Source organism: Abramis brama (assembly GCF_963993115.1).
Source record: "Abramis brama genome assembly, chromosome: 18".
In the NCBI taxonomy this organism is placed as follows: Eukaryota; Metazoa; Chordata; class Actinopteri; order Cypriniformes; family Leuciscidae; genus Abramis; species Abramis brama.
This window is the reverse complement of record NC_139980.1, coordinates 27995655-28021111: the sequence shown is the minus strand read 5'-3', so window position 1 is coordinate 28021111 and position 25457 is coordinate 27995655. Positions and strand designations below refer to the sequence as shown.

At 35.4% G+C, this 25457-nt stretch overlaps 4 protein-coding genes and 1 long non-coding RNA gene across 7 annotated transcripts; 3 read left to right on the top strand and 2 right to left on the bottom strand.

The window, feature by feature from the left end:
- Positions 1-394: 394 nt before the first annotated feature.
- On the top strand, positions 395-4124 carry gja12.1 (gap junction protein, alpha 12.1). Of its 2 annotated transcripts, none has more exons than XM_084090706.1 (3): positions 395-545; positions 1096-1161; positions 2009-4123. In XM_084090706.1, exon 3 carries the CDS (start codon positions 2043-2045, stop codon positions 2802-2804), a length of 762 nt encoding a protein of 253 aa, XP_083946832.1. In that variant the 5' UTR covers positions 395-545; positions 1096-1161; positions 2009-2042; the 3' UTR covers positions 2805-4123. The 2 variants fall into 2 exon arrangements, with proteins under 2 accessions (XP_083946832.1, XP_083946833.1); XM_084090707.1 differs by having other exon boundaries at positions 463-537; positions 2009-4124.
- Positions 4125-4768: 644 nt separating this feature from the next.
- Positions 4769-7574, bottom strand: gja12.2 (gap junction protein alpha 12.2). Its single transcript, XM_084090708.1, has 2 exons — positions 7167-7574; positions 4769-5833 (listed from the first exon to the last, which is right to left on the bottom strand). Exon 2 carries the CDS (start codon positions 5825-5827, stop codon positions 5114-5116), a length of 714 nt encoding a protein of 237 aa, XP_083946834.1. The 5' UTR covers positions 5828-5833; positions 7167-7574; the 3' UTR covers positions 4769-5113.
- A 1750-nt stretch (positions 7575-9324) lies between these two features.
- On the bottom strand, positions 9325-11051 carry LOC311068327. 2 transcript variants are annotated; one of them, XR_014603365.1, is made up of 4 exons: positions 10698-11051; positions 10536-10597; positions 10358-10458; positions 9325-10163 (listed from the first exon to the last, which is right to left on the bottom strand). It is a non-coding gene; the product is annotated as an uncharacterized lncRNA (long non-coding RNA). The 2 variants fall into 2 exon arrangements; XR_014603366.1 differs by having other exon boundaries at positions 10358-10454.
- A 3090-nt stretch (positions 11052-14141) lies between these two features.
- Positions 14142-19636, top strand: gja13.2 (gap junction protein alpha 13.2). Its single transcript, XM_084090705.1, has 3 exons — positions 14142-14381; positions 16432-16491; positions 18418-19636. Exon 3 carries the CDS (start codon positions 18439-18441, stop codon positions 19273-19275), a length of 837 nt encoding a protein of 278 aa, XP_083946831.1. The 5' UTR covers positions 14142-14381; positions 16432-16491; positions 18418-18438; the 3' UTR covers positions 19276-19636.
- A 407-nt stretch (positions 19637-20043) lies between these two features.
- gja1b (gap junction protein alpha 1b) lies at positions 20044-25205 on the top strand. The gene is made up of 2 exons (XM_084090536.1): positions 20044-20184; positions 22402-25205. Exon 2 carries the CDS (start codon positions 22418-22420, stop codon positions 23561-23563), a length of 1146 nt encoding a protein of 381 aa, XP_083946662.1. The 5' UTR covers positions 20044-20184; positions 22402-22417; the 3' UTR covers positions 23564-25205.
- The last annotated feature ends 252 nt before the right edge of the window (positions 25206-25457 follow it).

Sequence of the window (25457 nt, the reverse complement as noted above, 5' to 3'; positions counted from 1 at the left end):
GATGATGAAAATCCTAAAGCACTAAAACTCAAGGATTCATTATGTTATAAAAGCTCCTCCTGTGGTGGATGCCCAGATACTTTTTTATTCTGTTCTATTCTCTCATGGTGAAACATTAAAAAGTGTTTTTACTTCCCAGTATTAGTTGTGTTCAGAAATTCCTGCAATGTTATGAATCACACTGATGCCAAATCAATATACCGTGCCAAACTTGTGTGAACTGCATTGCGTGTGTATTTATGCGAGTATGAGTATGTGAGAATACAAAGGTACAGAGATATTGGTTCGTGTGTATGTACTTATCCTAGATTCTAACATGATTAATAATTAACTTTGGGCTCAATTTTATCCTGTAATCCCAAATATGGCAATGGAACTTTAATCAGATGTCAAGAGGAAGGTGACATCCCAAAAGAAAAAAAAGGAAAAAAATTGCGAAATCAGGTGCACTGAAGTTCAATCTTTACACCTGACACATGGCATTTCAACATTGAGCAATAGTCAGTCAGCACCGGACTGAGACGCAAGTTGTCACAGGTAGAAATGTAAGTTTTTCGTATTTTGCATTTTTTGTATGGCTCTATTTGCTAATTTATATGTGATATTATGTATTGTTAAGCTCCCTTCAGGATTCTAAACACAAAACTGACTATAATCAAATAATGTTATTTTGTACTGATATACAGACGTATGTTGGTGATTGCTGAATGTTAACCATTCACTGTTTCGAACTGAATGCTAGATTGGAAAAGTCAGTCATTCACATTGTTAAAACATTGTTGAGTATCTTGAAGACTGCATGTTGAAAGATTTGCTTGCTAATTAGTTACATATTCCCTTTTTGTCATTAAACCACAAATGTAATTACTTAAATGCCTAGAATTGTTTGTTTTCAAAAATACAGTGTCTTTAGGATATAATACAGACAGCAATCAATGTTTTGGTCATAATAATAATAACAACTCATAATTCCTTACTAGTACAAGTACTTAGTACAATGTACTAGTACTAGTAGTACTTAGTACAATTTACTAAGTAAATGTAATTATGTTCATTTCAAATTCATATTTTTAAATTATATTTTGTTTTAACCAGATTTTAACGCTGCACCTTGGAAGCTCTTAGCTTCTGAACATTGAATTGTTGTCACAGTCCACAAAGGTAATGTGGTTAAATGTCTTTCTTTCTTTTTTGTATACATAATTGTTTACTTATTCTCTAATAATCTTACCCTTCTGCTGAAACTCACACGTTGGCGTTGCCCACATGCAGATATGTCCGTGTTGACATTATTGATGCAAGCAATTGGTTTTTAGTAACATAAGTCATGCGATGTGTATTCAACATTATCATTGAATAATGACTACAATTATTTTACCTATGGAAGAAAGAAAACCATGCAGGGAGATGACCTTTCATTTTGAATACTTGAAGCACATAGATAAAATAATAATATTAATAATAATAATAATAATAATAATAAAATGCACTGTAACTATGAAAACTTTACGTGGAGTACACTTTGAATTTTGAAAGCAAGTTTAATTTTTTTACATAAAAAAAAAATATATATATATATATAACAATTTTTTTATATATTTTTTTAAATATAATTTTAAAAATGTAATCCATTTTTTCTTTGTTTTCTAAGCCAATAGTTTTTCACAGCTGTAAATATTGTATTAATATGTATGAAGTATTTCATGCATTATGTTAACATTATCAATGAATAATGACAAAAATGTTTACTCTGTTCCTCCCTCAAAGTTAGTATAGTACTGGAGTCTTGGAATTATAGTCCATATAGTTTTTTTTCTCTCTCTCTCCTTTTTGGATTAGCCGCTGCTCTATGAGCCACGTAATGATTCTTTTAAAATTTCTAATTATGTGTGTTCACAGAAAAATAATATATGGGTTTTGAAAGACATGATGTTGAGTAAATAATGAGATTGCTTTCAGCATTTTAGGCAGATCAAAACCACTCAAAAATGCTGTCTTTCTCCCCTAGTTTTGCAGGCAGAGAAGACACTAAAGGCACAAGCATGGGAGAGTGGGGCTTTCTCTCCAAGCTGCTGGACAAAGTGCAGTCTCACTCCACTGTCGTAGGGAAGGTGTGGCTCACTGTCCTCTTTGTCTTCAGGATCATGGTTCTCGGGGCCGGGGCCGAAAAGGTGTGGAGCGATGAACAATCAAAAATGATCTGCAACACTAAGCAGCCGGGTTGTAAGAACGTGTGCTACGATCACACCTTTCCAATCTCCCACGTTCGCTTCTGGGTACTTCAGATCATCTTTGTGTCCACGCCAACACTTCTATACTTCGGCCACGTTCTGCATGTCCTCCACAAAGAAAAAAAACTGAAACAGCAGATTGAAAGCCATGCTGAAAAGCAAGGCATCAAGCAACACAAATACACAGACGATCATGGCAAAGTTATAATCAAGGGCCAGTTGTTAGGTAGTTACCTAGCCAGCCTGTTTGTTAAGATCTTGCTGGAGGCTGCGTTTATTGTAGGCCAGTATTATATTTACGGTTTCATACTGATCCCTAAGATAGAATGCTCCCAATCGCCTTGCCCTCATACGGTTGAGTGTTACATGTCTCGTCCCACAGAGAAAACCATCTTTATCATCTTTATGCTGGTGGTGGCGTGTATCTCTCTGCTTCTGAACGTGATTGAGATGTTCTACCTGATATGCCGCAGGTCAAAGAGACATCGTGGCACACAGATGTCTGCATTCTCGAAAGATTTAAATGGATCCAAGGTGTACATCACAGGAACTTCAAAGTCTAGCAAAACTTAAGGGTGAAAAGATTGTTTGGTGTTGTAAGCTCGTACATAGATAAATGAGTATTACAATTAATGTCATTTTGTGATCAATTTGTTTTGCACAGTTTTTGTTTTGCTGTGAAATGAGTATATGTATTTAAAGTTTGCACTAGAATGAATGTTGGTGCATGATATTTAAGGTAATTTTATATGGACTATATATAACTTCTAACCTTTGCTAAGGTAATGACTATGATCTATCACTTATCTCATTTTATCACATTTTTGTGATGCTCTACTTGGTCTGACAACGGAATTGTCATAAACTGACGTTACACTTAGATAATAGTTTATGTAACAAACTGCAGTTTCATAATTTTCTAAATACTTTCTTCTCTCCCCATTTGGTTAAAGCAAACCACGTGGAACTCGATGAGAGTAACCAGTAAAATGTGGAAAATAAAAACTGTGAATAATGTAACAAGCCTATGTTTTTTCTTGATAAATTAAGTATTGCTCAGCTAATGATGTGTGGGGAAGCTACGTGTAATATTGGGAAATGTTAGAGAGTTTCATTAAATCAGAAAAGAATGAAAGGGATAGTTTACCAAAAATGACAATTTTGTCATCATTTACTCGCCCTCGTGATGTTCCAAACCTGTATGTTTCTTTCTTCTGTTGAACACAAAAGAAGATATTTTAAAGAATGTTGATAACCAGACAGTTGAAGGCACCCATAGTAGTACTATAGGCCTATTTTTGTCCTACTATGGAAGTCAATGGCTACCGTCAACTGTTTGGTTACCAACATTCTTTAAAATATCTTCTTTTGTGGCCAACAGAAGAAAAAAACTCATAGGCTACAGGTTTGGAACAACTTGAGGGTGAGGATAACAAAATTGTCATTTTTTTGTGTGAACTATCCCTTTAAAGGAGCATCCAAACATATCAATTGTAGCATAATTTAGCTAACGTTACTCACCCAAATGTTGTTCCAAACCTCCATGACCCCCAAAATAACAAAAAAAGCACGATAAAGATATCATAGAAGTAGTCCATATGTCTCACGTGCTGCTGGAATCTAATTGCAATTTGAATATTTTACGTTTTTCTCTCACAAATATTCAGATAAGTCCGTTTCTGACGCGTCAAACTTGGTTGTTTCACGTGTGTCTTTTTACTTGCCTTATCTCCTTCAGTGGTTTATGGAAGAAAAGAACCATGCAGTGTTGAGACGACCTTTTATTTTTGGGTGAACTATATGTAAATCTTAATGGGAATACTTGAAGCACATAGGCCTACTGTACATACAAATAAACAAATACAATGCGATGTGACTATTAAAACGCATGTGGAGTATCCTTTTAAATTGTATGGGGATCTCAAGCTAGTTTCTTATTTTATTTTTAAAATGTTTAAATTAAATATAATTTTTTTTATAATAAAAATGGAATAATGGAAAAAACGGAAATGTGTTTTATAAGTGCATTAGCTGTTTTCACGGCAATTTAATATTATATTATTCTGTCAGAAGTGTTATTTCATGTATTGGTATCTAAATGTCCTGATTTTCAAATGCACTGATGATTTGTGCTCTTCACACGCCCCCCTGTGATGAAAAGACATAACAGCAATGCAAGCCAACATTTTTTTTTCTAGTTAACATTGGACACCATCACTCGTAATATTTAGAAAAAAACATTCATCTTGCATCTTATAAGTAAAAAATAAAGTGTAAAGTCGGCAACACCTAAGCTCCAAAATTATCAAAAATATTTATTTTCAAGACAACTATCGCATAGCGTGCGATAGTTGTCTTGAAAATAAATATTTTTGATAATTTTGGAGCTTAGGTGTTGCCGACTTTACACTTTATTTTTTACTTGTTGTTTTCTAGTCGAGCACCCTTTTGAGACTGATGTGCGTGCTTTTGTTTCATTTTTCTTGCATCTTATAAACAACACACTATTTTTGCTGTTGTTTTTATTTGTATTTTTATTGCACATATGACATATTCACAATAGTTATGTTCATAATAATCCCTGAACTGTGTGTTAAGCTACTGCTAAAATAATAGGCTAATGTTCATAATAATTAAACTGTGTTCTTCAATAAGCTACCAAGTCAGATATTATAAAACAGATACAATGGCATACATAAGCGATATAAACACTATTTTTACGGATAAATCTTGTTTCACCTGAAAAGAAAAGGGGAAAAAAAAGGACTGTTTAAATAGAATAGAACAGGAAATGGTGGAGGGCTTGAGCTCCGGACATGGGTCTGAAGGAAAAATTATGTCATTTCAGACTGTTTCATTTAGCAAAATGTCTTAGTATGGGTTCATTTCTCCATCTCAACCACTGCAGGTGGCCTCATCTTGTGCTGGCTCCTACGACCTATCAGATAGAATATTTCTCCTAGATTCAAAACCAAAGACACACATGCCACAACGAGCATGAAGATAATGAAGATGCTCTTTTCAGTTGGCCGGGATGTAAAACAATGCAGGCCGACTTTAGGGCAAGGGTCTACTTTACATTCTAGCTGCGCGGGCATCCAAAGGCCAATTAAATAGTACTGGCCTACAATGAACCCTGATTCAAACAAGATAGTCACAAAGAGACTCAACATATAGCAACAAAGCAGGCTTCCTTTGTAATAAATCTTCCCGTTGTCATCAGTGTATCTGGGTAGTTTGACGCCACTTTTCTCTGCCTGGTTTTGTAAATGCTGTCTCAGTTTGTTTTCTTTGTGGATGACGTGCAGAACGTAGCCGAGGTAGACCAGAGTCGGGGTGGCCACGAAGATGATTTGGAGCGCCCAGAATCGCATATGGGAAATGGGGAAGGCATGGTCGTAGCAGGCATTCAAGCAACCAGGAGTCTTGATGTTGCAGACCATACTGGACTGTTCATCTCCCCAGACTTTATCCAGTCCAGCCCCAAGAACCATTATTCTGAAGATCAGCAGAACCGTCAGCCAAACCTTCCCAATATTGGTTGAGTGAGACTGCACTTTGTCTAAAAGTTTAGAGAGGAATCCCCAGTCTCCCATGCTGACCTGCAAAGGAGAAGACTTCTGAGGTAAAGTACAATATGGGAGAAAAGGAATTGCTTGGACATACACTACCGTTCAAAAGTTTGGGGTCAGTAAGATTTTTAATGTTTTTAAAAGAAGTATCTTCTGCTCACCAAGGCTGCATTTATTTGATTAAAAATACAAACAAAAACAGTAATATTGTGAAATATTATTCCAATTTAAAACAGCTGTTTTTTATGTGAATATACAGTAAAGTTTAATTTATTCCTGTGATCAAAGCTGAATTTTCAGCATCATCACTCCAGTCTTGATCCAGTGACTCCAGTGTCACATGATCCTTCAGAAATCATTCTAATATGATGATTTGATGCTCAAGAAACATTCATTATTATTATCAATGTTGAAAACAGTTGTGTACAAAATCTTTTCAAAATTCTTTGATGAATAGAAAGTTCAAAAGAACAGCATTTATCTGAAATCTAAAGCTTTTGTAACATTATACCGTTCAAAAGTTTGGGGTCAGTAAGAATTTTAATTTTATTTTTGGGGGAAAGAAATAAAATAAATCAATACTTTTATTCATCAAGGATGAGTTAAACTGATCAAAAGTTACAGTAAAGACATTTATAAAGTTAGAAAACGCTATTTTTAAATAAATGCTGTTCTTTTGAACTTTCTATTCATCAAAGAATTTAAAAAAAAATAACTGTTTTCAACATTGATAATAATAATGAATGTTTCTTGAGCATCAAATCATCATATTAGAATGATTTCTGAAGGATCATGTGACACTGAAGACTGGAGTAATGATGTTGAAATTTCAGCTCTGATCACAGGAATAAATTACAGTTTAAAATATATTAAAATAGAAAACAGTCATTTTAAATTGTCATAATATTTCACAATATTACTGTTTTTTTTTAATTATTATTGTTTTTTATCAAATAAATGCAGCCTTGGTGAGCAGAAGATACTTTTTTTAAAAACATTAAAAATCTTACTGACCCCAAACTTTTGAACGGTAGTGTACATATATTTGACAACTCTGAACAAATAATACTTAGATATTTTATCTATTATTTTTAACTAAATGTCTTTTAGTTATCACCATCACTTTTAATGGTGTATGTAGTCATTTCCCCTCAAGTTTATAGCTGTCATTTAAAATAATTAAATTGTAAAATTGACGAAAGAAAAAAGCTAATGTATGGGTTTTTCTATAATATACAGTAGGAAAGTTGGTACAACATCAACATTAAAATATGTGGCCTATCAGTAATAAGAAAACATGTTGTTTTAAATAAAAACAACATTCCAATCATCAGTAAATGTTAGAGTGCAAAGGTAAACCTACCTTATTTTTATGACGACAGTTCCTGTGACACTTCTTGTGTGCAGGCGAAAAGATGATATCAGAGGTTTCAAGATCTGATCTTCAACAAGTTTTGTATTTTTTATAAGTGTAGCTTTCATTTAGTGTACACCCACAAAAAAAATGGGTGGACACAAAAAAAAAAATTCATCATTTCACTTCGGGTCGATGAGCACGTACACATTCAAAATCACACACTCTCGGTTTAAATCACACCGACCTTTACATTGTCCAGCTTTGCCTCAGGATGTTGCAATACATGAAACCAAAAAAAAAAAAAAAAAAAAAGTAAGAGTCATGATCATGAGAAATGTGGTGAAATTGTCGTTTCCATAGACAGCATTTTTCCGAAAACACAAACACAATGTTGAAAGGAAAGGTCTGACTGTTTGCATTTCATACATTTTTTGCAAAAATATCTTATGTAATCCAAAGGCCATGATCATTGCAATATGTTATGCTGTTTTTGTCTTTGTACAGTAATGGGTTTATACAATATAGTGTTTTGATTTTATTTAGATAACATTTCTGTAATATTAATTTTAATATGAATGTCTGACCGTGGTACAAAAGCCAATTAAGAATTTATTTGGGTAAAAGGAAAGCATCTGCCAAATGAATACATTAAAACAGCAAATATGTAAATATGCATGTTAGCATGCATGTTTGAACTTTGTCCAGCTCTCATGTAGTTTCACCGCAGCTATTCTCCACAGAAACCATAATTATGGGAGAAAATTGGCAAACATTGCTTTTACTTGCGGTTCTGTGAAGTGTACAGTGCAGACAGAATATGGTTGTTCTCACTCAGTGATAAAACACAGAAACACCACATGAAAGGACACACATTTTGGAAACAATTTTTATCCTCGTCATCCATTTATAGATCACTCAGTCAGATCCCTTTTATATCATAATTGAAAGACTGTCATGTCTGAGAGTATTTTTATGATGCAAACCACTGAAAGAAGACGAATATGTCCAGTTGTGTGGATGTATATGTGTCTCTATGGTCATCGTGAGTGGGCTAGAGATTTTACTTGGAGAAATGAGAGGTGAAGTTTATGTTGGTAAAATATATAACTACCCAAAAGTAAAAATGTGTTTAAAAAAAAAGAGGGTTTTTGAATTAATTAACCCAAGGATGACGTCAAAATCAAACTTGCACAAATAAATGTTAGAAATAGCAATAAAAATGCACTAAATAGGCTATAACTAAATAAAATAATAAAATGATGAATAGTCTGCTACAAAAATGACATGATTCAAGTGTTTTTAGAATCTGTTCATTTATAAGAACCGTCCGGAAAAAAATGTATGAGAGTTTCGTATTAGAGACTGGACCGTTTAAGACAAACAGATTCACTAGAATGAATCGAAAATGTTAAGTAAGAATCGTAAAATCATCTTAGCCTAGCCTACTAATTGTCACACATACAGGCTAGCATTTGGTAAGGAACCAAGTGCCAACTAGATCACCATACAAAACAGAGACCAGTGCAGCTTCAAGTGATCAAATGTCTATATAAAACAACAGCCATTTTAGGAAGCAAAACTTCTTTACTTCTGTTTTCTATCCCCCCCCATCTTAAGGTTTCTTTAAACTCTTTTTTACCACATCGTTATCCCTAAACCAATGTTGATATATCATTCTTATGTATCGGTTTGAAAGGATTTGTTCTTATATTTGTAATATTTGGTTTTCAGTCCACAGTTTAATGATCTGACATCACAATATGGGGGTGGTTGAAGCTGTTAAGCGGTAGTAAGCATGTGTTCTCTAAAATGTTGAGTTTGACGTAATTCGCTGATCCTGCTCTTATGAAATTTCCTGTCCTCACATGGCAATAAGAGAAAATGTTAGGGTCCATTCATCAATTTGCACTGTTAGATTTTTCGAGGGTTTTTTACAGTAACTTACTTAAGATTTACAGTACATTACCGGTTTCAGTTTTACAGTATGGTACTGTAATTGTGTAATACAGTGCATTACTGTAAAAACGAAGCTAATCAGTACACTACTGTAATTATTTTTTATTTGTACTAAATTAGATTTAATAATTTTTATATATAATTAATTTTATTTTTATCCTACATAAATACTACTAACATACAAACCAATTAGACAAAGTTATTACAAAATACCATATTTTTATTTAAAACATTTCATATATATCACAAAATATACAGTCTGCCAATGCTGGAAATGATGTGTGGAATTTTTACACATTAATGGGTGAGTTTAGGGACAACGTTTTTTTGTGTTAATTTTAACTCATTCATTGTGTTAATGATTTTAACAAAGTAAATATGTCAGAAAGGTTAGCACAAAGATGTGTAGACGTGTTAAATTAAAACATTATGTGCTGTCCTTCACTGCACACATTGTTAAAAACATACATAAAATCATAAACAAAACGTTAGCATTTGACAAAATGAATGTAGAGTCATTGGTTGTTTAGCTTATACAAGTATTATAATGAAATATCAACCATTACATTCATAAAACTGCAGAATATAAATACATTTTTAAGCAGTCAAAAAGAAAATGTCCAACACAGGAAAAAACACAGTTCTTTTCACAATACATGACACATAACCCCACCTTCAAAATAATTTCACTTATTTCCAAAAATGTGTTGGATTCATGTACACTGGTGGCCAAAAGAACTATTTAAGTGTCTTAATGTTTTTGAAGTCTATTTGATTCTCAAGAAACATTTCTTATTATTATCAATGTCTGACTGTCTACCCCTCAGTCTACTTCTACTTCTACGAGTAAAAATCATCATCAAAATAATCTTTAAAAAGCCAACACAATGTTTTTGTCCACCTTTGCGAATAAATGAACTTCTCCAAAGATTGGTTCCTGTTCAGAACTTGACTGACAACATCAGAATGTTCCCTGATCTGTGTGCGTGTCCACAAACACAAATGTACTTAGTCCTTCAGAGGAGAGCCTGGTTCCAACACTATATACTGTAAGAGAGAGAGAGAGAGAGAGAGAAATAAATATTAGTGTCAAAATATTTTTAACCTCCTTTTTTTACATTTTTATTATTATGTTTACAATAACTTAAGAATATATATTTGTAAACAGCTTTGGCAATAGCATATTCAAACATTTCAACTGAACTAAATTAAATTATTCCAGATTAAATTTTAATACTTACAAATCCTAAATTCTGTCCAAAAATGCTGAGATCCATAGAGAGAAAGACTGACATCGATGATTTAGCCCATTTCAGCTCATCTGCAGTGAAGGGGTCCCTGTCTGAGACAAATATACATTAAGACATGCAAGAAATCACTGAGTGATGACCGTTCTCCTTCCTACAGTAGTTAACCCACCTGTGCGCTGATGTTAGGACCTTCCTGTTCAGGTGGGACTGCAATGGTAGAGAGTCTTCTGCCTAATAAAATATCAAAATAATGCAAAAATATAAACTTAAGTTGTTTAGAATGCTAGATTTGGTATGAATGAATTAGTGAGAGTTTTAGTGCAGTGCTTACCTGGATACATTTAATCTGGTGAGACAGAACATAGAAAATGGTCCATCTTCTGATTGGTTCATTTGCTGTGTAATAAAGTTAGACATGATGCAAAGGTCACTTATTTGATATAAAGTTAGCCAATTTTATAGAGATTTTATAAGATATTGTATGCTACCTAGTCTGCACCAGTGGCTCCAAAGCACTTATAACATATTGCTAATCATTTCAGCAAACTTATGTCAAAATATATCACAAATGGCCTAACGTTAACTTATCTCCGGAATCTTGCTAGAAGTCACTGGCGCGAATTGGCGCTTTGTTGCAGTTGCCTTTAAACACATACAAAAATGGAAGTAAATAATAAATTCCATAAAAAAAATAAAAAAAATATAATATGTTATAGTTTACAAACTAATGCTAAAACTAGAAAGGTGGCAGCTAGCCAAATAAAAATTAACGTTAGCTAACATACAATGTTATTTTCTCATCAGTAGGCCAACATTATCTACAACCAAAACAGAATTTCACATAGTTAATTTATTGTTAATGTAAACTAAGCGTTGCTTGTTGGCGTGTTTTAAAAGTGTGTAAAATGAAACGTTAGCGCAGTTTACTGTGGTAAAGTTCGTTACCGCCATGTTGACGAGTATAACAGGTTATAACTGGACACATTCCTGTCAACACACAGAATGTTTTTTTTTTACCTTGCTTGCTGGTCTCTCTCGGTGAAGTGAATTCCGTCTCTTCCCCGGGCCAGACACGAACGGCGCGGTCCAGCAAAAGACAGTCCCAGTGATATTACACTGGATGCTCCGGCGAGACACGACAAATCCCAGACAGTGTAGCCTATAGTGATGCGCCGTTATATTTCGGACGTACGGACGGTAACGTTACGAGTCCAAGCGCTCGCGCTATTTCTGGCAAGGGACAAACAGGTTTACATTTTGCATTAATGGTCCGGCCCGGTCGCTTCAATGTGTCCAATATCCTCTGACTGTTATAGCGTTGTAGACACGTGGTGTAAGGCAAAAATTAGGAAATAAAAAGCACGATGGAATGGTGCCAGCCAGAGAGGCCGTTACGTCAAATACAGTATACAGCAAATTTAAAAAATACAGTAAGTCTCTGTATGTGGTGTTAGACAAATACAGTAGTATACAGCAAATAAAAAAAATACAGTAAGTCTCTGTATGTGGTGTTAGACAAATACAGTAGTATACAGCAAATTTAAAAAATACAGTAAGTCTCTGTATGTGGTGTTAGACGTCACAGAAAATTCCCATGATGCAATGGGAAACAGTTATTTACTGTAAAGAGAAATAGCAGTATAATACTGGGGGATTTAAAGTAAATAACTGTAGAAATTACAGAAAAGTCTAACAGTGTGGGCTTAGTTAATCTGTCACTGCAAGATGACTTTTCTGTCAGGACCTGAGACAATATTTCTTTTGATCACTTAGGGTTTAAGTTCAAATCTATGGTGAAGTTTCTCAGGTCTTGGGTGTAAAATATCTTTGTTATTGAGTTATCAGTTTAAATGTCAGTTCAAATGTTTGCTGTCCCTCAGTTGCCCCCTTTTTTGGATCTCAGTCACGTATGACATGAAAAGTGTCCGTGTCCATGTTTTATAAGCAGAGATGACTCAAGTTCATTGTCAGGATGACTGTCCGCAGATCTCTCTCCCACAATTACACATAATTAAACAAAAATGCAAATCCTTGAGAAATAAAACTCCTTTTTAGTGGGAGATTACACAAGGCTTTACTTGAAAATAAATTGTCAAGTGTTAAAGGTTGTCAGGGTCAATCTGTGATTTATACAGAGAATTATCTATCATCTATCTATCCATCCATCCATCCATCCATCCATCCATCCTCATTTCATGCATTCAAATTGGGATTCGTGTTTTATATTATATTATATGTTTTATATTCGCTTGTTTCAGATTAGGAAATTAGGATATGGCTAGAGTTTTTTCAACGACAAAGAACTTTTAAATCTTGGGTTGATTCTTATTAAAACTAAGCTTTTTCCTATTATATAAAAGTTATTTTTAAACCTTTTACTATGACTTTAAATACATAAAGTTTAAATCGGTCATCCATCATACAATAATATTCCATAAAAACTACAATTATCTAAACAAAGTGGGAAATAATCATAAATAAATTATAAATAAATAAATAAAAAAACATAATTTTTTACACAAATAATGACCGTTCCTTAGTTGTGACGCCTTTCCAGCACATCTAACAATTTTGTCAGAAATTGTCTTAAAAGTCAATGTACTTATTTACCAAGGAGACAACAGTGTCAGTGAAGAGCTTGAGATTAGGGTAAATATGTTTTTTTGTGTGTGTGCAAGTTTTCATCAAGCTTTATTAATGTCTGCCAAAACTGTTTTAACAGTGTAATTATACATGTACTGAGTAATAATAATGAACTACATGTACCTAGGGTTAGGGTTAATGCTACCGATCCACAATCTGATTTCTGACTTGTGATGCTGCCTGAATCATAATCACACCATGTTCTTTCATAGAAAGAGCGAGCCTGGTTTCTCCCAAGGCTCTATTCTGTCACCTGATGGAGTTTGGGTTCCTTGCCACTGTCGACACTGTTGCTTAGTTGGGGAAACTTCAACAATAATATTGTTCTGACTAAGCTGATACTATTGGATAAAAACTGAAGCTGGACGATGACATCACTGTTTTCTGCAGAACTGCTTTATAGATGAAATGAACTCATTTAATAATTGATGTTCTTTACCACGAAACTGAATAAACATTAAACTGACTTCAGCTGAACAATGACACTGTTTTATTTTAGAGCTGCAGCTGAAATTAACTCTGTTTACGTCATTGAATAATTTCCTTGTTATCACTGTAAAGCTGCTTTGAAACAATCTGTAAAGCACTAAATAAAGGTAACTTGACTTCACTTGATTTAGGATTAGGGTGTGGTTTAGTTTTGTTGTGTGTAATTATGCACAATAATTACTATAGTAACTACATGTAACGTGTTACAAGGACACTGTACAATAAAGTGTTACCAAATATTGTTTCATTGTAGGCTATTCATTAGGCTGAAACTTGTGTACTTTCTTATAGGGACAATCCCTCTGGAACAATCAGTGCTTAAGTCAAAGACAGAGCAGTGATTGTCATTTCTTATAAGGGCTCAAACCCAGCACATAACCAGCCCTGATCTTTAGCCACTACACCACACCACCATCACATAGATGTTGTTTCCACCTCGCAACATATTCAAAGCTGATGATTCAGACAAATTTCGCTAATGTGTGAAAGTGTGATGCAACTAAACTGCATCATGGCAACTAGACTGATGATTGGACTACTAAGAAGAACAGAAATAAAGAAGTGAAAAAAGACTGGTTAAAACTGGTTTTCTTTATCATAGAGTTGGGTGGAGCTTTCAGCGTTCCTTCAGATATAGGCAAATCACATATTACGGGTAAAAGATGAATGACTGAATCCTGTCTGACCTCATCGAAAGGGACCGGTATTTCATAAAGATACAGATGTTTTATTGTAGAATAGTCTTTAAATCTCAACAAACTGAATAAGAAAATAAGATGATTTAAATACATACTTGCGAGTGATTTAAAAAAAATATATTTTTTACAATCATTAGTAGTAGTTGTTGCTTTACGGGAAATTACCATTTGGACCCTTCATTCAGGTAAGAATATTTTGGGATTTGTTGGAGTATGATTTTAACAGTTACATATTCAATTTATTAATTTAATATAAAATATATTTAAATAATTAACAAGATAGTTATTGTTAACTATTTGGACCCACTTTATATTAGGTGTCTTTAACTAACATTTAAATAAATCATTTGATACAATGCACTTATTAGGTACATACAGGTTACATACACTGTAAAAAAAAAAGTGATGACCGTATGTTTTTACTCATCAAAATAAGTTAAGCAATTTTCAACTCTTTTTATAAGTTATACAAGAACAACTAATTTTTTAAGACAGTTTGATGTAATTTAAGTTTAAATTACTTAAACATCCAGGTTGACTGTACTTAAAGCTACAATATGTAATTTTTTTCGCTGCTAGGGGTCGCTAACCTCTTACAATAACAAAGGCGTAGGTTGATGACGCATAAGCGGAATTATGAAACTTGCCATCATGCCGAAGGATCTAATAATGTTTATGGATGAGTGAATACATTCATTTTTTTAGTGTGGTATGAAGCAGGGCGCGATTGCTAATGAGAGACAGATATCAGCGGATAGTCCCGCGGATATAAAGGAATAAGGACATTTCATTCTACCGAACTATCCGCAAGTGCTTTATTACTACTACACAGGTCAGTTTATTAGACGAATTAAACTTGTGAGGAACTTGTTTCACTTGGTCTACACTATCACACTAAACTGCATTTGAGTGTGTTGAAAGTAATAATGTTATTCCATGTGTTAGTTTGTCTGAATGAGACTAGCAGTAAGCTAGATCAACATTAGAATAACATAGTGATCATATTCTAACATTTCATCATGTTCAGCTATATAACATTGATTTGTTTAATGTACATTTGCTCACCTGTCTAATAAAGTGCATGCAGGAGCGGCGTCTCTGTCAAGTCAAAGTTTGTCATGGACTTGGAGCTCTCGGCATTTCGAAAACGCCATGCTGATATAGATCCTCGTTTTAGTTCTCCTTTTGTCCCAAAGTCTGCTTGCCATGATAATGTTTGAACGAAACAACAACAGCGTGAGCGTTTTTGTTAGACGTAACGCAGTTGTCCACGTCTGTCGCCATGGTTACTATGGCAGTACGAGCGGAAACCAGGGATAACGCGGATATTACGTCATTGACAGGTGACAAGTGAATAGGGACGAGGCATTATTTAAAATGGGAATTTCTCTGAAATTAAAAAATCTTTGGGAACTTTTGGGATATTGTAAGTACACAACTGCAGGAAATCTATCACACTGTGCAAGTGATTTTTGGATATTTTATAACAAAAATCGGTAACACTTTATTTTAGAGTGTCCTTGTTACATATGTTACATGTACTTACCATAGTAATAACAGTAAATTATACATAATTACATGCAACTAACCCTCAACCAAATCCTAATCCTACCCTAACCCTAGTACATGTAGTTAATTAATATTACTCAGTACTTAATTACACTGTAACAATGACACCTTAAAATAAAGTGTAACCAAAAAATCTTACATATTGTAGCTTTAAAAGTTTAAGGCAGCAACTTTATTTACAGTGATAGTACTTTTATTATTATGATTACCTGCATGTAGTTACATCTGTAATTAATTTCTGTAATTACATCTATTACACTGTTGTAATTATAGATGTAATTACAACAGTAATTACCTCTATAATTTCCATACCTTTAAACACCAAACCTGTCCCTAACCTACCCGTATCCCACTTCAATAGCAAAAGTGTTTTGCTATACAGCATGTTGTACTTTTTTTTGTTGTTGCTGCAAGTACATAGCAGTTAAAGACACCGAATATAAAGTGTTAAATATATTTTGAATATCGTTCATAAAACATTTCTAATATATATATATATATATATATATATATATATATATATATATATATATATATATATATATATATATATATATATATAAGGAAACAGGAAACATTCTAGAAACATAACTAGGAAATAACTTTCCCTCAAAGCTTTCAGACAAAAAGTTGTGTCCTAAAATGTATGATTTTATATGTCTACAGGTTGGCAACAAATACTCTGAGCTTACAAGGCACAACGTTTTTTCTTGCCCATTTAATTTGGTGAGTATGACATTTCTATAATGGTTTAAATGCAAATGCTTTAAATAAACTGGAAAGATTTTTGGGAAGTGAGAACATTACAGCAAAATGTCCAATGTGTTGTAAAAATCTCAGTCGCTGTTGTTCTCTTGTAACATTCAGATTTACTAGGGGGGGAGGGGACATTCATTTTGCATTAATCTGCAAAAATATCTGCCAATGGGGTCAGAAAACTAATCTGAATTCAAACAGAAGCAAAAATATTTTTCTTACCCCACTGGCAGATCATTTTGCTTGTTTTTAAACCCTCCTATTACCTTTGGGGTCGATTTGACCACATTCAGTGTTTAACGTCTCTAAATACATAATTAACAAAAACATTTTTGCTTCATATTTAAATTATTTTCCTAATTTAATGGGGACAACTGGGTAAACATAAAGTTAACATGATGATATGTTTTCAGTGTTCTGTACACATTTTAGCATCGGTGTTCTTTGGGGTCAATTTGACCCCAGGCTCATTTTGCTGTATAAAACATATACGAAATATATATATATATATATATTTTTTTTTTTTTTTTTTCACAAATCCCACATTTGTTTTGGTTGTTTTGGATACTATTGAGGTCATTATAACTTGAGATTTTATGATCAAAAAACTTCCCTCTGCTTTAGGGCCCTAACCTAACATTACCATATAAGTCTACCTGAAGTGTGTGAGAACCACTGATAGTTAGTGGATATAGTGGAGGGGTGAATCATAATTCTCACAAGAAATTAGATATTTCCAGTGCCAATTATATATTTCCAGGGAAGGGAAAACATAATTCTTGCAAGAACTTTGATATTTTGTGCCGTGGAGGAGGGGAAAAGATAATATAGGGGAGAAACAAATCCACAGAAGCCTTATAAACCATTTCTCTTTGTGCTCTGTGAGCTCTCTCTTTATGCTCCCTCTCAATTGAAAATGATCTCTAAGCAAAGGTTTTCTGTCAATTAGATTTTGTCATAGTTCTTTGAAAGTGACAGTGACAGAGGAGAATGTGTCTGAGATAGAGGAAGGCCCTGATTATGAGGCATCCTCCTCAGATGAGCACGAGACTCCTAGTGTTGACCCTCATGTTGTCTAGCAGATAAATTACCTTCCAAGAATGGAACGTTATTATGGTCCCACTTCCCACTTGAATGACAGAGTACAGCTGTGGCCAAATTTGAAAAGTTTGCTGCTTTAATTGTTATGAAATTGATTCACATTTTTCTAGATTATTGTGCAGAGTGATCAGAGGCATTTTACTGTACATATTTGCAAAAAGCTTTATCACAAAACCCCAAATTTCACTGTCTTTGTCCTTGGCACCAAATGACCAGCTAAAATAATTTTACTAATCATATCATCAGCACATGATGACTATAAAAGGATGGAAGAAGTTCTTCCAATCATCGTGTTCTTCTGTTAGCAATGGTTTCCTCCAAAGAGAAAGATGTGCAGCCATCATCTTTGCATCAAAATTGTTGGTTGGTGGTGTTTTATTTAAAGGGATATTTAAGTAGTCAACAAAGAAACATAAAGTACCTGACTCAAACATTTGAAAAAAAAAATAAAAAATCTAATCAAATTGACCCCAGTGGGTAAAAAAATGTTGGTAGATTTGAGGGTAACAGGAAGCAAAAACTCAATTTAGTTCTAGTAACTCAATAATTAATCTAGTAAATGCATCTTGATGGGAAACAAGACAAAAAAACTGAGTACGAAATGCCATTTTTCAGTGTTTGGTTTATGAAGTGTACACACTAATAAATGAAGAGTAAAAAACTTTGATCAAAAAACGGCCTAATTTACTTGATTTCACTCTGCTAACCTCCAATTCCTATCTGTGATGATCACCATGTATTCCTATAAAAACTAATTGTGTATAATTTAGTGTAAATATCCTATCTATCCTCCAGGGAAGCCCTGAGCAACCAATCATGGGAGATTGGGGATTTCTCTCAGCTTTACTGGACAAAGTACAGTCCCACTCCACTGTCATCGGCAAGATATGGATGGTCGTCCTTTTCATCTTCAGGATCCTGGTGTTGGGAACGGCGGCGGAGAGCGTGTGGGGTGACGAGAGATCCAACTTAATATGCAACACCAACACTCCTGGTTGCGAGAACGTGTGTTACGACTGGAAGTTCCCCATCTCGCATATTCGCTTCTGGGTCATGCAGATCATCTTCATTTCCACTCCGACTTTGCTGTACCTGGGCCACGTGGTACACGTCATCCACCAAGAGAAAAAATTGAGAGAGGAGCTGAAAAGGAACCCGATGTCGAAGCAGCCAAAATATACAGACGCAAACGGGAAGGTTGCAATCAAAGGAAACATGCTGGGTAGCTACTTGACCCAGCTGTTTGCAAAGATCATTTTAGAGGTGGCTTTCATCGTTGGACAGTATTATCTGTTTGGATTTATCATGGAGCACAAGTTCAACTGTAAGATTTTGCCCTGTACGGTGATGACAGAGTGTTTCATGTCTAGACCCACAGAGAAAACCATCTTCATTATCTTCATGCTGGTGGTGGCTTGTGTGTCTCTGGCCTTAAATGTTCTAGAAATATTCTATTTGCTTTGTAAGAGGATAAGTGGGAGGAATAAGAAATATAAGAATGAAATGTATGCTGGAAATTCCCATTATCCTTCACCTTTTATGGTAGAACCCAGTGCTGTTGATGGAATGAGACACAATGAGTTAAACATGGCCTTTATGAACAGGTGCGGTCAAAGAAAAGGCAGTCTTGATGGAGCCAAAACTGAGCTATAAGGCAAGTTCTAGCACCTATTTCTAGGAACACTTGTAGGAAAATACATATAGCTAATATAATCAACTTCATATTCAGAAATATGAATATAATAAATTATGCCTATGAACTTAGCCTATGATTTATTTGTTATTGTTAATTAACTTTTGCTAACTGAACACTAGATGGCGCTGTAATCTTCTTGAGTTGCATTCACTAACGCCTTACTTCTGTCACTAAGGCCAGTGTTTTTTTGTTTGTTTTTTTTGTCCGTTTCTATAGTTTCTACAGCCTTTTTTATTTTATTTTTCAACTAGAAGGACTTGGTTTAACCAAGTTTTTTATACACCAATAATAAATGGGAGATAAATGTGTACATGAAAACGACTGTGTATTTAATTATTGTCTTATAAAGACGGGGATTCAGCTATTGAGCTATTAAACTATTATTATTAAAAAAAAATTATACACACACACACACACACACACACACACACATATAGCCTATATATATATATATATATATATATATATATATATATATATATATAGGCTACTGTTCATAATCAAAAACGTTCTACCATTCTGATTTACAGATCACTTTCTTATAATACATAACTGTTTGTGAATTGTTAAATTCTCGTCAATTTCATAAAGTTTTCGAGCGAAATATTTGTTCGTTTGAGTTGAAGAAACCCATCAAGCGAGAGTGTATGAGGAGGACCCAAAAAATCTGACGTAGCAGTCACGTGACTTTGCCAAACTTTGTGCGTCTGCTTTCCACTTTCTTCCCTCCGAGTCTCTTATAAGCAGGGAAAGTTTGACAAGTGTGCCTCAGTTTCTCCATAGTCGCTTACTTGGATTTGGTGACTGGTCTTCAGAGGTGACGGAGTAAGTCCCTACAGGGCTCTCCTCTCTTTACTTCTATCTAGGTAAGTTTTTACAGAAAGTCTTTCAACTTTTAAAAACTTAGTTTTTTTTTTTTCCCATAGCAGCACTAATATTCATAACTGAGCATCACAGTGGAAAGTTACTTTTAAAGAATTAATTTAATCATTTTAAAAGGCTTTTGTCATATTTTATTTGATTTTGAAAAACTTTTCAGTGAGTTTAGAAGTTTATGAAATGATATGAATCGCCATATAAGATATTATAATCATATATGGTTCATTATTATAGCCTATCATATTTAGGTTTAGTTTAGTATTTATTCACGTCTGTTGTGGAGGACATGTTCGGTAGAAACAAGACATTTAATAGACATTTCAGTAATTAAAACAAAAAGGAAATAATAGAAACTTCAAAAACTTTGTGTCTGGAATAAGTTTTGAAGAAAAATGTAAGCAGGAATCAAATACATGAATTTAATTGGAACAAATTATAACAGCTATTTTTCTTATAGAATAAATGGAAAACAACTTTTATTTTTTCCTGTCTTTGTTTTTTTTACAACTCTAATACGACTTTCTGGTGAAAAACGAAGTTTCGCTTGCGTCGTGAACGCGCTGTAGCCTAGAGGGCGCTGTTCAGTCCCGTATTACAATGTTAAAAAGATAGTTCACCCACAAATGAAAATTCTGTCATCATTTACTCACCCTCAAGTTGTTCCAAACCTGTATGAATTTCTTTCTTCTGCTGAACACAAAAGAAGATATTCTGAAGAATGTCAGTAACCAAACATCTGACGGGCCCCATTGACTTCCATAGAATGAAAAAAAATATACATACTATGGAAGTCAATGGGGCCCGTCAACTGTTTGGTTTCAACATTCTTCAAAAATATCTTCTTTTGTATTCAGCAGAGGAAAGAAATTCATACAGCTTTGGAACAACTCAAGTAGAGTAAATGATGACAGAATTTACATTTTTGGTGAGCTATCCCTTTAAATATCCCTTCTGTAGCAAAACTTAAACCTGTAATTCTCAAGTATTCCTACATGTAAATTTTACCATATTCCATATTCTTCTTTACTATATACTAAAACCTATCACAGATTTAGTAGAATGCAACATTACAGAGAGACAAGCCTACTTTCTAACTATTTGATGTCTAAACAACAAAAATACTTGATGTCTCCCCCTTGATGTCTCTTATAAATGTTAACACTGTAATTGTCGTAATATACATTCCACATACCCCATTTAAACTTTATTAGTGCCACGAGACCCACAAATTGTCCAGGATATTGAAGAGATGCTCTTCATCATGCCTGCACCACATGAATCAGGAAATTCTTTAGAACTTCTTAAACAGTTCCTTATGATATTTGATTTTCCATGCTGCACATGGGAATTAATCAAAGACTTGCTTCCCAATTCAATTCAGATTTCAAGTGAATGTTATTGTTTGCATTTAAACATTGCTGATGTAACCAAAGGGACCAACATCTTGCGAAAAAAACACGCGTCTTTAAATTCCCCAGTCAGTCTTTTCTTAGTCATGTTAAAGAGGCATTTAAGATGTTTTAAGTAGGTGATGACTCACTTTCTGTAAAAACTGTCATGGTAGCATTAGCTTGAGAACTTTGATTTCACAAAGCAAAAGACAGCAAGTGCTGGCAGTTATCTTTACAACCCTAAACCTAACCCCTACGTGTGTGTGAGCCACATGTTTGTTATGTGAGCTTTCTGAGACCAGGTGTAGTTTATATTATGATAATCTTGAGGTCAGTTGTCATGCTTATTTTCATAATAACATCCTCAGCAGGTGCTGAAACTAACACTTTCATCATGTGCAGAAAAAATACACTACAGTGGCCTCAAAAAAAAGTATTTGGACGCTTAAGACACACTTCAAAATGTACGAATGTCTTTGCATTGCATAATAACTACTAAAACCAGGTGACTTTTTAATCCAAATGTGACATATATATATATATATATATGTGTGTGTGTATATATATATATTTATGTTATGCTATAACAGTTATGCTGGTATGAACTTGAGGGGAACTGACTTCATACATTCACTAAAAGTGATGGACTATTTGTTTAAAAATAATAGAAAAAAATCACTGTGTTATTTGTTCAGAGATGTCACTTTGATATTTTGCATCTAATACAAAGACATTCAGACATATTCAAGTGTCACCGAAGTGTCCAAAAGTGTCTGAATACGTTTTATTACATCTGAGCTTTTCTATTTTCAGCTAGAACTCCCTCAAGATGGGTGACTGGAGTGCGTTGGGAAGACTTCTTGACAAGGTGCAGGCCTACTCCACGGCCGGAGGGAAGATCTGGCTCTCTGTGCTCTTCATCTTCCGGATCCTAGTTCTGGGAACAGCGGTGGAGTCGGCCTGGGGTGACGAGCAGTCGGCTTTCAAGTGCAATACCCAGCAGCCCGGTTGCGAGAACGTCTGCTACGACAAATCATTCCCCATCTCGCACGTGCGCTTCTGGGTGCTTCAGATCATCTTCGTGTCCACGCCTACACTCCTGTACCTGGCGCACGTGTTCTACCTGATGCGCAAGGAGGAGAAGCTCAACCGCAAAGAGGAGGTGCTGAAGGCCGTGCAGAACGACGGCGGCGACGTCGAGGTCCACCTGAAGAAGATCGAGCACAAGAAGTTCAAGCACGGCCTAGAGGAGCACGGCAAGGTGAAGATGAAAGGCGCCCTGCTGCGCACCTACATAGTCACCATCATTTTCAAGTCGGTCTTTGAGGTGGGCTTCCTGGTCATCCAGTGGTACATCTATGGCATCAGCCTGGCCGCCGTGTACACGTGCGAGCGTTCGCCCTGCCCCCATCGGGTGGACTGTTTCCTCTCTCGGCCAACGGAGAAGACCATTTTTATTATCTTCATGCTGGTGGTTTCGCTCGTCTCGCTTTTGCTCAACATCATAGAGCTTTTCTACGTGCTCTTCAAACGGATCAAGGACCGCGTGAAAGGCCAACAGAACCAGCAGTACCACACCGGTACCATGAGCCCTACACCGAAGGAACTGTCCACTACCAAGTACGCCTACTACAACGGCTGCTCCTCGCCGACCGCACCGCTCTCGCCCATGTCGCCTCCGGGCTATAAACTAGCCACCGGCGAGCGGACCAACTCTTGTCGCAATTACAACAAGCAGGCCAACGAGCAGAACTGGGCCAACTACAGCGCAGAACAGAACCGCTTGGGCCAGAACGGAAGCACCATCTCCAATTCGCACGCTCAGGCCTTCGACTTCCCAGATGACACGCAGGAGCACAAGAAACTGACGCCAGGCCACGAGCTGCAGCCGTTGGCGTTGATAGACGCCCGGCCGTGCAGCCGCGCCAGCAGCCGCATGAGCAGTCGAGCGAGACCCGACGACCTGGACGTCTAGCCGCGCGACTTGGTGCCGCGTCACGACGCTAAAAGACTGACACAGGCAGTGAGACGCGCTCAACTCCTGTGCTGAGGGGGCGGGATTTCATCCGCACAAGATCCTCACTCTAGACTCTAGTCGATACAGAGACATAAAATTACTCACACTGCTGGAGGTACTATTCATTAATAATGATGTTGAAACTAGCAGAGCTAACATGCCCTAACAAACGAACAGCTATAGGGGGGCTCAAAGGGGCACAAGCGGGGCCAAACCTGGGGCGCCTCTCGATTCTGCCCACCAGAATATGCCTTGGTGATGTGATTGATTTTGTTTGCTTGTTCGTATTTGGTTTATTAAAATGCCACACACAATGATTCCACTTTAACATGTTGCACTCCTACAGTACGTGTAGATTTGTGTTCTAACCCCGCCCCCCCCCCCACACACACGGTTATACGTCACTCGTTTGCATAACATCAAATCCCTGTTGTCCAACAGGGTGTTAATATTTATTTATTCATAAAAATTAACAGGATATCCACCACTAGATTAAGATTGACTACTACTCAAGGTCATGTCTACATAATTAATACCATCCAAGTGCATATTTATTGACAATAATCCAAATTTCAGCAATACATTCATCAGCAAATACTTTTTTTTTTTATTAATCACAGTGGACTGTCATTTTCCTGATAAACTTTGAATTTATGTGGTGTCGGTTTTTGTTATTTGATGATATTTGTTGTTTTTTGGGTGGTGGTATGGATTGAAAATGTCTATGTGTGGACTGAGCTGCTGTACCAACTGGTACACGGCTTGATTTTCTTTTCTGCATTTTTACTGAAATTGTCCTAAATAGTGTATGAGAGAAAGGTTTAACTTTTGTTCTCTTTTTTTCTCTTTTTTTGTCATTTTATTTTCCTTTTTTTCTTTGTGGAGGGCAGACGGAATGAATTAGTTTTGAATTAGAATGAGTAGAATTAACGTCTTACCTTTGGAGTGAATGACCTTTTTAACTCAATGTAATCATTGCTGCTTGAGAGATAGAGTTTTAGTACTGTAAATCAAGCTAACTATGTCACAAATGTGAGTTTTTTTGATAGAAGACTGCTTTTTTAGAGCTGGACTAATATTTAGTCAGTTATATTAAGAGATATATGCCAGCGTAGCTCCACAACTACCAAACAGTAGATGAAATTTCATTATGGACATTCTTTGTTTTGATTTTTCAAATTGTGCATCATAGTATTGGTACTCATTTGCAGAGGCTCATGGATTTTTCAGCTACAATGGTGTTTGCACTGAGATTTTGGCTAGGGTGTTATTTGATGCAAAAATGACGAGAAGTTCTCTGTTATGCACGTAACTAATTTATTTTACAACACACTACGAGGCGTAAAATCACTACACTTTAACAGTGCTCTCACAGAATCCTTGGGTTTGGGCCGTTGAGTGGCTAAAGGCAAGATTTTGCATCTGGTAAATAGTGCATATTGGGTTTTAAATCAGAACAACACTGATGTAATGCCATTCCATGGGAATCCGCTGTCGTACGGTGTGCATGACAGTGGAAAAACCGAGCAATCAAACAAAAACGGACATTAATCAAATCTGTGAAAAAGCAATTTAACCAATAAAGATTTTTTCTTTGTCATTTTGTATTTGTGTGTCTCAGTCAAACTCTTTTATATGACCACACTAATGCTTTCCAATATACACTTACTCATTTCAGTATTTTTGTTTACACCCAACGAGAGGCACATGATCAAAAAAAAAAAAAGACAAAATGCTCTGCAATTTGTCTGGTGCCAGTATCTAAAGGAGTCTGGTGCAGGCTTTTCATCCAAGAGAATTAGCCCTACACAAACCACCGTGTTTAAACAGGCAATAGAGACAAACGCAGTGT